Source organism: Silurus aristotelis (genome assembly GCF_946808225.1).
Source record: "Silurus aristotelis genome assembly, chromosome: 6".
In the NCBI taxonomy this organism is placed as follows: Eukaryota; Metazoa; Chordata; class Actinopteri; order Siluriformes; family Siluridae; genus Silurus; species Silurus aristotelis.
The window spans coordinates 33,829,867-33,842,366 of record NC_139579.1 but is presented as its reverse complement, the minus strand read 5'-3'; the positions used below and the strand labels follow the sequence as shown (position 1 = coordinate 33,842,366).

The 12,500-nt window shown below is 51.0% G+C and overlaps 1 protein-coding gene across 1 annotated transcript in view; it reads left to right on the top strand.

The window, feature by feature from the left end:
- The window catches only part of birc6 (baculoviral IAP repeat containing 6), a 97,000-nt gene that overhangs the window by 51,001 nt on the left and 33,499 nt on the right, over positions 1 to 12,500 (top strand). Inside the window, exons 47-63 of the mRNA XM_083545464.1 lie at positions 2,545 to 2,720; positions 2,993 to 3,089; positions 3,209 to 3,403; positions 3,623 to 3,823; positions 3,992 to 4,271; positions 4,366 to 4,622; positions 6,770 to 6,878; positions 7,001 to 7,225; positions 7,575 to 8,337; positions 8,535 to 8,678; positions 9,205 to 9,334; positions 9,729 to 9,860; positions 10,158 to 10,319; positions 10,408 to 10,581; positions 10,734 to 10,930; positions 11,184 to 11,484; positions 12,190 to 12,456. Coding sequence (XP_083401590.1) covers positions 2,545 to 2,720; positions 2,993 to 3,089; positions 3,209 to 3,403; positions 3,623 to 3,823; positions 3,992 to 4,271; positions 4,366 to 4,622; positions 6,770 to 6,878; positions 7,001 to 7,225; positions 7,575 to 8,337; positions 8,535 to 8,678; positions 9,205 to 9,334; positions 9,729 to 9,860; positions 10,158 to 10,319; positions 10,408 to 10,581; positions 10,734 to 10,930; positions 11,184 to 11,484; positions 12,190 to 12,456 — 3,810 coding nt within the window. The remainder of the gene's footprint in view (positions 1 to 2,544; positions 2,721 to 2,992; positions 3,090 to 3,208; positions 3,404 to 3,622; positions 3,824 to 3,991; positions 4,272 to 4,365; positions 4,623 to 6,769; positions 6,879 to 7,000; positions 7,226 to 7,574; positions 8,338 to 8,534; positions 8,679 to 9,204; positions 9,335 to 9,728; positions 9,861 to 10,157; positions 10,320 to 10,407; positions 10,582 to 10,733; positions 10,931 to 11,183; positions 11,485 to 12,189; positions 12,457 to 12,500) is intronic.

The following is a 12,500-nucleotide window of genomic DNA, read 5'->3' as shown; positions in this document are numbered from 1 at the left end:
GCCTGTCCCAATCCACACACATTACTCAGTATACAGGATACTATCACCATTACTGGTCTAACATGGGCCTGTCCCAATCCACACACATTACTCAGTATACAGGATACTATCACCATTACTGGTCTAACATGGGCCTGTCCCAATCCACACACATTACTCAGTACACAGGATACTATCACCATTACTGGTCTAACATGGGCCTGTCCCAATCCACACACATTACTCAGTATACAGGATACTATCACCATTACTGGTCTAACATGGGCCTGTCCCAATCCACAAACATTACTCAGTATACAGGATACTATCACCATTACTGGTCTAACATGGGCCTGTCCCAATCCACACACATTACTCAGTATACAGGATACTATCACCATTACTGGTCTAACATGGGCCTGTCCCAATCCACACACATTACTCAGTACACAGGATACTATCACCATTACTGGTCTAACATGGGCCTGTCCCAATCCACACACATTACTCAGTACACAGGATACTATCACCATTACTGGTCTAACATGGGCCTGTCCCAATCCACACACATTACTCAGTATACAGGATACTATCACCATTACTGGTCTAACATGGGCCTGTCCCAATCCACACACATTACTCAGTACACAGGATACTATCACCATTACTGGTCTAACATGGGCCTGTCCCAATCCACACACATTACTCAGTACACAGGATACTATCACCATTACTGGTCTAACATGGGCCTGTCCCAATCCACACACATTACTCAGTACACAGGATACTATCACCATTACTGGTCTAACATGGGCCTGTCCCAATCCACACACATTACTCAGTACACAGGATACTATCACCATTACTGGTCTAACATGGGCCTGTCCCAATCCACACACATTACTCAGTACACAGGATACTATCACCATTACTGGTCTAATATGGGCCTGTCCCAATCCACACACATTACTCAGTACACAGGATACTATCACCATTACTGGTCTAACATGGGCCTGTCCCAATCCACACACATTACTCAGTACACAGGATACTATCACCATTACTGGTCTAACATGGGCCTGTCCCAATCCACACACATTACTCAGTACACAGGATACTATCACCATTACTGGTCTAACATGGGCCTGTCCCAATCCACACACATTACTCAGTATACAGGATACTATCACCATTACTGGTCTAACATGGGCCTGTCCCAATCCACACACATTACTCAGTATACAGGATACTATCACCATTACTGGTCTAACATGGGCCTGTCCCAATCCACACACATTACTCAGTATACAGGATACTATCACCATTACTGGTCTAACATGGGCCTGTCCCAATCCACACACATTACTCAGTATACAGGATACTATCACCATTACTGGTCTAACATGGGCCTGTCCCAATCCACACACATTACTCAGTACACAGGATACTATCACCATTACTGGTCTAACATGGGCCTGTCCCAATCCACACACATTACTCAGTACACAGGATACTATCACCATTACTGGTCTAACATGGGCCTGTCCCAATCCACACACATTACTCAGTATACAGGATACTATCACCATTACTGGTCTAACATGGGCCTGTCCCAATCCACACACATTACTCAGTATACAGGATACTATCACCATTACTGGTCTAACATGGGCCTGTCCCAATCCACACACATTACTCAGTATACAGGATACTATCACCATTACTGGTCTAACATGGGCCTGTCCCAATCCACACACATTACTCAGTATACAGGATACTATCACCATTACTGGTCTAACATGGGCCTGTCCCAATCCACACACATTACTCAGTATACAGGATACTATCACCATTACTGGTCTAACATGGGCCTGTCCCAATCCACACACATTACTCAGTACACAGGATACTATCACCATTACTGGTCTAACATGGGCCTGTCCCAATCCACACACATTACTCAGTACACAGGATACTATCACCATTACTGGTCTAACATGGGCCTGTCCCAATCCACACACATTACTCAGTACACAGGATACTATCACCATTACTGGTCTAACATGGGCCTGTCCCAATCCACACACATTACTCAGTACACAGGATACTATCACCATTACTGGTCTAACATGGGCCTGTCCCAATCCACACACATTACTCAGTACACAGGATACTATCACCATTACTGGTCTAACATGGGCCTGTCCCAATCCACACACATTACTCAGTATACAGGATACTATCACCATTACTGGTCTAACATGGGCCTGTCCCAATCCACACACACTACTCAGTATACAGGATACTATCACCATTACTGGTCTAACATGGGCCTGTCCCAATCCACACACATTACTCAGTATACAGGATACTATCACCATTACTGGTCTAACATGGGCCTGTCCCAATCCACACACACTACTCAGTATACAGGATACCATTGCCATCACTTGTCAAATATGGCCATGTCCCAATCCCCATGCTTTATTTAATAATTCTGTGTTTTTTATTCCGTGTTTTTATTTGTTACATTTATACATGTTTCTGTTCTTCTCTCACGTCCAGGTGCTAGTGGACTTCATCTGACCAAGCATGAGAATTTCCATGGTGGTTTGGATGCCATTTCTGTAGGTGACGGTCTGTTCACCATCCTTACCACGCTGAGTAAGAGAGCCACGTCAGTGCAGGTCATGCTGCAGCCCATCCTCACCTACATGGCCTGTGGATACATGGGCAGACAGGTGAGTTCTCAGACACTGATCCCACCTGACCTACACCTGATCAAACCTGTCTGATACACATATGCTCACACCTGTCGTATTTACACCTGCTCACACCTGTCTGATCTACGTCTGCTCACACCTAGAGCATCGTGAACGTCCTAAACCACCTATATAGTGCACATAAACACCGACCACTGATAGTGTGTCCTAAATCACATTCCATATTGCTGTGTGTGTGTTTGTGTGTAACCTGGTGTGTATATAATGTGTAGTGTGTGGTTTGTGTGCAGGGTTCCCTCTCCACCTGTCAGCTCTCTGAGCCGCTGCTGTGGTTCATCCTCCGAGTTCTGGACACCAGTGAGGCACTTAAAGCCTTCCATGATATGGGTACACAAACACACACACATATACACACACACACACACATACACACGTTTATTATAATCATTACTGTATTATATGAAATAGAACATGATGATTTGAGACTCTCTCACGTGTGTGTTTAGGTGGAGTACAGCTAATATGTAATAACATGGTGACGAGTACCCGGGCCATTGTGAACACGGCACGCAGCATGGTCTCCACCATCATGAAGTTTTTGGACTCTGGGCCGGGGAAGGCAGCAGACGGCAGCCTGAAGGCCCGAGTCCTCGCCTCCGAGCCTGAGAACGCAGAGGGACTGCACAACTTCGCCCCTCTCGGTAACGAGACATACTGTGTGTGTGTGTGTGTGAGCGTGTGCGTGTGCGTGTGCGTGAGCGTGAGCGTGAGCGTGTGTGTGTAAGTGCTGATTACAAAAGAATGTTTAGAAATACAGAGAAAATGAAAAAGCAATAGTGGGTGCCGTTACTTTTTGTTGAACTTTTTGTTGGTCATGATGGTGGTGTGTATACGTACTGTGTGTGTTTGTCCCTCATCAGGCACCATAACATCAAGCAGTCCCACGGCGCAGCCTGCCGAGGTCCTGCTGCAGGCCACGCCTCCTCACCGCCGCGCTCGATCCGCTGCCTGGTCCTACATCTTCCTCCCCGAGGAGGCGTGGTGCGACCTGACCATCCACCTCCCCGCCGCCGTACTGCTCAAAGAGCTCCACATCCAACCACATCTCGCCTCGCTTGCCAGTGAGACACACACACACACACACACACACACACACACACACACACACACACACACTACCGTCAATGAATTAATTAATCAACACGGTCTGACCAATCAGAGAGCAAAATTCAGCGAGGTGTTTGATATAAACCCTGATTGATTTGTCGATGTGTGTGTTCTGTGTCCAGCCTGTCCATCCTCCGTGTCGGTGGAGATCAGTGCAGATGGAGTGAACATGCTCCCCCTGTCCACGCCCCTGGTCACCAGCGGCCTCACCTACATTAAGATCCAGCTGGTGCGTGCCGAGGTGGCCTCAGCCGTGTGTGTGCGTCTGCACCGCCCCCGTGATGCCAGCACGCTCGGCTTGTCTCAGATTAAACTGCTCGGCCTCACCGCCTTTGGCAGCACCTCCTCAGCCACCGTCAACAACCCCTTCCTACCTTCTGAGGACCAGGTCTCCAAAACCAGGTACCCGTCCCTCGTACCTGTCCTTATAACTCCTCCACCCTTTAGATTTTTTCCAGAGTGTGTGTGTAATGATACGTCTTTTTTCTGGCCTCAGTATCGGCTGGCTGCGTCTGCTGCACCACTGCGTGACTCACGTGTCTGATCTGGAGACCATGATGGCGAGCGCAGCTGCGCAGACGGCAAACCTGCTGCAGACGTGTGCGGCATTGCTCATGTCCCCGTACTGTGGGATGCACTCGCCTAACATTGAGGCCGTCCTGGTGAAAATCGGCCTGCAGTCCACACGCATCGGCCTCAAGCTCATCCATATCCTTCTGCGGAACTGCGCCGCCTCCGGCACCGACCTCGCCAGTGAGAACCCGTTATTCACCGCGCCGCTACACCTCAGCGCACCGCTACACACCGCACCGCTACACCTCACCGCACCGCTACACCTCACCGCACCGCTACACCTCACCGCACCGCTACACCTCACAGCACCGCTACACACCGCACCGCTACACCTCACAGCACCGCTACACACCGCACCGCTACACCTCACAGCACCGCTACACCTCACCGCACTGCTACACACAGCACCGCTACACCTCACAGCACCGCTACACCTCACCGCACTGCTACACACAGCACCGCTACACCTCGCCGCGCCGCTACACCTCAGCGCACCGCTACACACCGCACTGCTACACACCGCACTGCTACACACCGCACTGCTACACACCGCACTGCTACACACCGCACCGCTACACCTCACCGCACCGCTACACCTCACCGCACCGCTACACCTCACCGCACCGCTACACCTCACAGCACCGCTACACCGCACCGCTACACCTCACAGCACCGCTACACCTCACAGCACCGCTACACCTCGCCGCACTGCTACACACAGCACCGCTACACCTCGCCGCGCCGCTACACCTCAGCGCACTGCTACACACCGCACCGCTACACACCGCACCGCTACACCTCACAGCACCGCTACACCTCACCGCACCGCTACACACAGCACCGCTACACCTCACAGCACCGCTACACCTCACAGCACCGCTACACCACCGCTACACCTCACCGCACTGCTACACACAGCACCGCTACACTTTACAGCACCGCTACACCTCACCGCACTGCTACACACAGCACCGCTACACCTCGCCGCGCCGCTACACCTCGCCGCGCCGCTACACCTCACCGCACCGCTACACACCGCACCGCTACACACCGCACCGCTACACCTCACCGCACCGCTACACCTCACCGCACCGCTACACCTCACAGCACCGCTACACCTCACAGCACTGCTACACACAGCACCGCTACACCTCACAGCACCGCTACACCTCACCGCACTGCTACACACAGCACCGCTACACCTCACAGCACCGCTACACCTCACCGCACTGCTACACACCGCACCGCTACACACAGCACCGCTACTACACACAGCACCGCCGCTACACAAAGCACCGCTACACCTCACCGCGCCGCTACACACAGCACCGCTACACGGCCCAGCACCGCTACACCTCACCGCGCCGCTACACACAGCACCGCCGCTACACAAAGCACCGCTACACCTCATAGCACCGCTACACCACACCGTGCCGCTACACACAGCACCGCCGCTACACAAAGCACCGCTACACCTTACAGCACCGCTACACCACACCGTGCCGCTACACACAGCACCGCTGCACCACTACACCTCACCGCGCCGCTACACACAGCACCGCTACACCGCACCGCTACTACACACAGCACCGCCGCTACACAAAGCACCGCTACACCTCACAGCACCGCTACACCACACCGTGCCGCTTCACCGCACCGCTACACACAGCACCGCTACACCGCACCGCGCCGCTACACACAGCACCGCCGCTACACAAAGCACCGCTACACCTCACAGCACCGCTACACCACACCGTGCCGCTTCACCGCACCGCTACACACAGCACCGCTGCAACACTACACCTCATCGCGCCGCTACACACAGCGCCGCTACACCTCACATCGCAGCTGCTACACACAGCACCGCTACACCTCACAGCGCAGCTGCTACACACAGCACCGCTACACCTCACAGCGCCGCTGCCACACACAGCACCGCTACACCTCACAGCGCCGCTACTGATTTTCTTTATTTAATAGAATGGCCACTAGAGGGGGTGCAGCACAGATCTCTATATTGTTTGTTTCTGTTTTGGTGGCAATTAATTTATTTTGAACTCAAAAGAATGAGTCGTCTCAAAGAGTGATTCATTCCTTTTCTACATGTCTTTCTGTAGATTATGTACAGGAACAAAATTGAGTCGTTTACCTCTCGACTCTTCTGGTTATTAAAAAATAAATAATACATTGATGAATTGATTCGTCACTAAAATGTTTTGATCCTTCAATTACTAATTCTGTGTGCGTAGGATATATTGGGTATTTATACATTTATAAGCCAAACTGAAGTGTGTGTGTGTGTGTGTGTGTGTGTGTGTGTGTGGTAGATCTGAACAGTCCTCTGTTGTTTGGAAGGCTGAACGGGCTCTCCTCAGACTCCACCATAGACATCCTCTACCAGCTCGGTACCACGCAGGACCCAGGAACCAAGGACAGGTCAGAACCGTACACGCACCCACCAACCCACACACACACACACACACACACACACACACACACACAGTCTGTAAAATTGAATTAGGAGTGCTCATGTTTCCTGTGTGTGTGTGTGTGTGTAGGATCCAGGCTCTTCTGCAGTGGGTGTACGACTCGTCTCGGGTAGCAGCACTGAAACAGAACTGCCCCACGGGCATCATGGGTCCGGCCGCGTCCCAATCCCGCGAGTACGGCCTCCTCATGCCCTCGCCCTCACACCTGCACTGCGTGGCTGCCATCTTATGGCACAGTTATGAGCTTCCTGTGGACTATGATCTTCCTGCGCTGCTCAGCCGAGAGCTGTTCAAGTGAGTATACACACACACACACACTCACACACACACACACACTCTCAGACAGATAGATTTGTTATTGCACAGTGTACAACAAAATTAACTTCCAGTCCTTATATAAAAGAAAATAAGTATAAAAAAGTAAACATTAGTGATGGACTTCAAAGTGCAACACCTCCATATTTAAGTCTTTATGCATCTTGTGATTGGGAATAAATAAAGAGGAGGTAGAAGTCTGAAAGTTAGTGTAGTGTAGGTCCAAGCCTTCTCTCATGTATCATTGATTGTGTTTTTTGGGGTTCAGAGTAGAACATTTCCTGGTGTGTGTGTTGTATGTACTTAGTGTTGGCTGCGCCCCCTTCAGGTTGCTGTTTAACTGGTCGATGGCGTTGCCGTGCAACATGGTGCTGAAGAAGGCGGTGGACAGTCTGCTGTGCTCCATGTGCCACATCCACCCCTGCTACTTCTCCCTGCTCATGTCCTGGATGGGGCTGACCTCTCCAGCCATGACGGATGATGGGAAGAAGCAGCACGAGCTCAACAGCACCACCTCTCTGACCGACGACTCCAAACTCCTCCCTCCTGTCTCTGTGTCGCTCAACGAGTGCCAGCTAGCGACGTTAGCCTCGGCGTCTCAGTCCCCCGGCGCTATCCAGCAGCTTCTCGACTCGGGGCTTCCCGCCATGCTCGTGCGCAGCCTGGCGAACTTCTGCTGCCAGCTCCTGGCCCACGCCGACCTCCCCATGCCTGCGTGGCACTCGGAGCGCCGCCATCACAACCACACCTCCTCGGCTCCTTCGCTCTCGCCGGATCTGGCGGCTCCGGTGCTGAGGTTCCTCACCGAGGTCGGGAACAGCCACGCAATGAAGGACTGGCTGGGAGGACCTGACGTCAATCCGCTCTGGACCTCGCTGCTCTTCCTGCTGTGCCATTCCAGTGCCAGCGGCACCACCAACGGAGCCAACGCCCACCACGCTGCGGGGGCCAGATCCTATTCGCTGGCGTCTCATGGGGGGCGGGGCAGTAGTCTTAGCACGCAGCAGAGGACCGCTATTGAGAACGCAACGGTGGCTTTTTTCCTGCAGTGTATCTCCTGCCATCCCAGCAATCAGAGACTCATGGCTCAGGTGTGTGTGTGTGTGTGTGTGTGTGTGTGTGTGTGTGTCTTTCTGTCTGCCCCAGAAGCTTCTGTCTGCTTCACTGCCCAGCGCCCTCTGCTGGTGAATCCCCCATTCTACACCGTCAAAGTCTTGATGCATAAAGTCTTGTGTTTTGTGTTTGTGGGGTAAAACGCTGTAACTGAGGTTCCTGTGGGTTCCTGCAGGTTCTCTGTGAGCTGTTCCAGTCGGCTCCTCAGAGAGGGAACGTTCCCGTGTCGGGGAACATCTCTGGGTTCATACGCAGACTGTTCCTACAGCTTATGCTTGAGGATGAGAAGGTCACAGTTTTCCTCCAGTCTCCCTGTCCGGTAAGAACACGCACTGATGCGCACGCATACACACACACACACACACATGAGAGGACAGAGATTAAAGAGAGAGAGAGAGAGAGACACACGCATTGATAGATGTCCAATCAGAGACTCATGCATGTGGAGGAATTGTTGGATGAACAGACAGAAAGACAGGTTAAGAGAGAGTAACATTGGAGGGGACACAATGTTTAAGAGGGACGCATGCTGGACTGGAGGGGACACAATGTTTAAGAGGGACGCATGCTGGACAGTAGGGGACATGTTTAAGAGGGACGCATGCTGGACAGTAGGGGACATGTTTAAGAGGGACGCATGCTGGACAGTAGGGGACATGGTGTAGGGGATCATTGTGTTTTGGACACATGGGATGTAGGGGACATTCTGGAGGACACACAGTATCTTTGCAGGACACAGTGAGCAGGGTGTAGGGTTGGAGTCAGTGTGTGTGTGTGTGTGTGTGTGTGTTCTGTAGTGAATTATGGTGCACAGTGTAGATGTTTCTCCTGTTATCATTATGCAGCTGTATAAAGGGAGGATCAACGCCACCAGTCACGTGATCCAGCACCCCATGTACGGAGCCGGACACAAGTTCCGCAAACTCCATCTGCCCATTTCCACCACTCTGGCTGAAGTTCTGGACCGCGTCTCTGGTACACACACACACACACACACACACACGCACACGCTCCTGCACTGGCTGCTTCTCTCTTACTGTGTATACTGGAGCATTGGGTTCTTCCAGGGTTCTTAGCTTCCACCTTGGCACCGTTCTGATTTCTGAACACTGGTTCTTCTGTATTTGGGTTCTTTGTGATGAGTAGATGATGTTTAGCTTCCTGAAAGGGTTCTTTATGAACCCTGTAACTGTTATGTTCCAAGATTATATCCCAGAGAAACCTGAACCCTACATTAAAGCTTTATTTATTTCAACCATTTTTTGGAAGCTTGGAACCCAAAGAACCTTCTAAAGAACCCATTTCCCCCCTAAGCGAAAATCTGATCCTGTTCTAGATAGGTTCCCTCATTTTATTTGTTCTCTCTCAGACACTCCGAGCATCACGGCCAAGCTGCTGAACGAGCAGAAAGAGGACAAAGAGAAGAAGAACCACGAGGAGAAGGAGAAGATGAAATCAGACAATGGGTTCCAGGATAACTACAGCGTGGTGGTGGCTTCAGGTACTACAGGAGAACCATGCTAAGAGAAGCTTCTTTGGTTGGCTTTCAGAGGGGAACCTTCAAAGGTTTTAATAGTTACAGCTAAACACTTAGTATTACAAAGAACCCTTGAAGAACTCAGTAAAAACGAAACCTTTAAAGAATGTAGAAGGTGTCTGGGAGAAACTGAAGAACCCATGAGGAACCAATTTTAAAAGTGTACCAAAAAGCTTCACAGGGAAGTTAAATGTTCTTTGCTTCCTAACAGTGTGTGTGTGTGTGTGTGTGTGTGTGTGTGTGTGTGTGTGTGTGAGACAGGTCTGAAGTCCCAGTCGAAGCGTGCCCTGTCCACACCTCCTCGTCCTCCATCTCGGAGAGGACGCGTACTCAGTGATAAACTGGCCTCATCTTCAGGAGTTGAAGCATCCAGTAAAACCATCAGCGTTCCTGTGTTCCACCTCTACCATAAACTACTGCCAGGTACACGTACACACACACACACACACACACACACACACAGCCATGCTGTACAGGTGTTTATAATAACACTCCTCTCTGCGTGTCTCAGGTCAGCCGTTGCCGGGGGAGATGACCTTGGCCCAGCTCTTGACCTTGCTGTATGAACGCAAACTTCCTCAAGGCTACCGCTCCATCGACCTCACCGTCAAACTGGGGTCAAAGGTCATCTCTGACTCGGGGCTCTCTAAAACTGACTCTTTCAAGCGGCTTCGCACAGAGAAAGGTCTGTCTGATCTGTCTGATCTGTGTCCATCTCCATCTGTCTGATCTGTCTCTTCATCACTGTCTGATCTATTTGTCTCTTTCACGCTCTGTTGATCTTTTCCTTTTTGACTGTGTGTGTGTGTGTGTGTGTGTGTGTGTGTGTGTGTGCAGAGCACTGTGAGATGCTCAGCAGTTGTGTGGAGGATGAAATGATGACTCAGGTGGATGAGTGTCTAGACGCAGCGATAGATGAGTCTCTGTTAGAGACGAGTCCTATTCAGTCTCCACTGCAGGTGTTTGCAGGTATGGGAGGTCTCGCTCTGATCGCTGAGAGACTGCCTATGCTTTACCCTGACGTTATACAACAGGTCAGTGTCTTTCGCACGCACGCACGCACGCACGCACGCACGCACGCACGCACACACACACACACACACACGCTGTGTGAGGTTCTAGTGGAGAGTTGGATTGTTCTGAAGTGTACTGCTATGATCAGCCTGTAGACGCTCCACCTGTGTCTCATATCGCCTACGTATTCACTGCACTTAAATCTGATTGCTTCCCCTCACATCTTAACGTGTGTGTGTGTGTGTGTGTGTGTGTGTGTGTGTGTATATACAGGTCAGCACTCCTGTGGTAGCCTCGTCCTCTCAGGAGAAACCTAAGGACAGTGAGCAGTTTGAGTGGGTGACCATCGAGCAGTCAGGTGAGCTGGTGTACGAGGCACCTGAGAGCGTCGCCACAGAGCCACAGCCAATCAAATCCTCCGTCCAGACCACCTCCCCTATCCCCGCCCACTCCCTGGCTGCCTTCGGTCTGTTCCTGCGTCTGCCGGGGTATGCCGAGGTCCTGCTGAAGGAGAGGAAACACGCCCAGTGCCTGCTCAGGCTGGTGTTGGGGGTAACTGACGACGGGGAGGGCAGTAAGTACACTTAAACACACACACTAACACAAAACCACAAGTACATCCAATTCACAACACTTCTGTGTGCTTCAGCGCCCCCTGCTGGGGCCAATTAGTATTTCTCGTTAGTGCTCTTCTGTCTCTCGTTCTAGGAGACCCTCAATAAGGTTCTATTAAACTCCTAATACAACCTTTATCTGTTTATTTATTCTGGAATAATGAAGGTGTTTTAGTAGTGATTAAAAATATCCTGGGAACAAATTATGGAAAGAAAACGAGGTTTGGAGTCGCGCGTCCATGTGATCATAATCGGATCGCTCCGATTCTCCAGCAACCCAATTTCATCCGAGCTCTCAGAGCACTGATGGGATTCGAGCCGAAATAACGAGGAGAAAAAGGATCATTTGTGGTCTCGCGCACACACACACACACACACACGCACACACACACACGCGCACGCACAGCCTAATAACTGATGGTGTGATTAGTGAGTGGACTCTTGCTGTATGTCGCACACGCACACACACGCACACACACACACACACGCACACAGCCATAATGATTGTGCAGTAGCACAGACATGGAGAATGTGTTCGAGAGATCGACGTGTGTGTGAGATCTTCAGAATCTAGATTAGAATGATTATCTTTCTTTGATCCCAGCATGTGATTGACAGCTGAGAGCTTCATCATTTACTTTCTTTTTTTTCTTTATCTCTCTCAGGTCACATCCTGCAGTCTCCATCTGCGAATGTTCTCCCCACTCTGCCTTTCTTGGTTCTGCGATCTCTCTTCAGTTCCACTCCTCTCACCACAGATGATGGAGTGCTGCTGCGGCGCATGGCTCTGGAGATCGGAGCTGTTCATCTCATTCTCGCCTGTTTATCTGCTCTAAGTCACCACGCTCCCCGCATTCCCTCCTCCAGCTCCAACCACTCCGAGGTTAGCCTCCACATCACCTCCACTCAGAACATCACCATCACCTCCACTCACAACACCATCACCTCCACCCACCCAGAACATCACCATTACCTC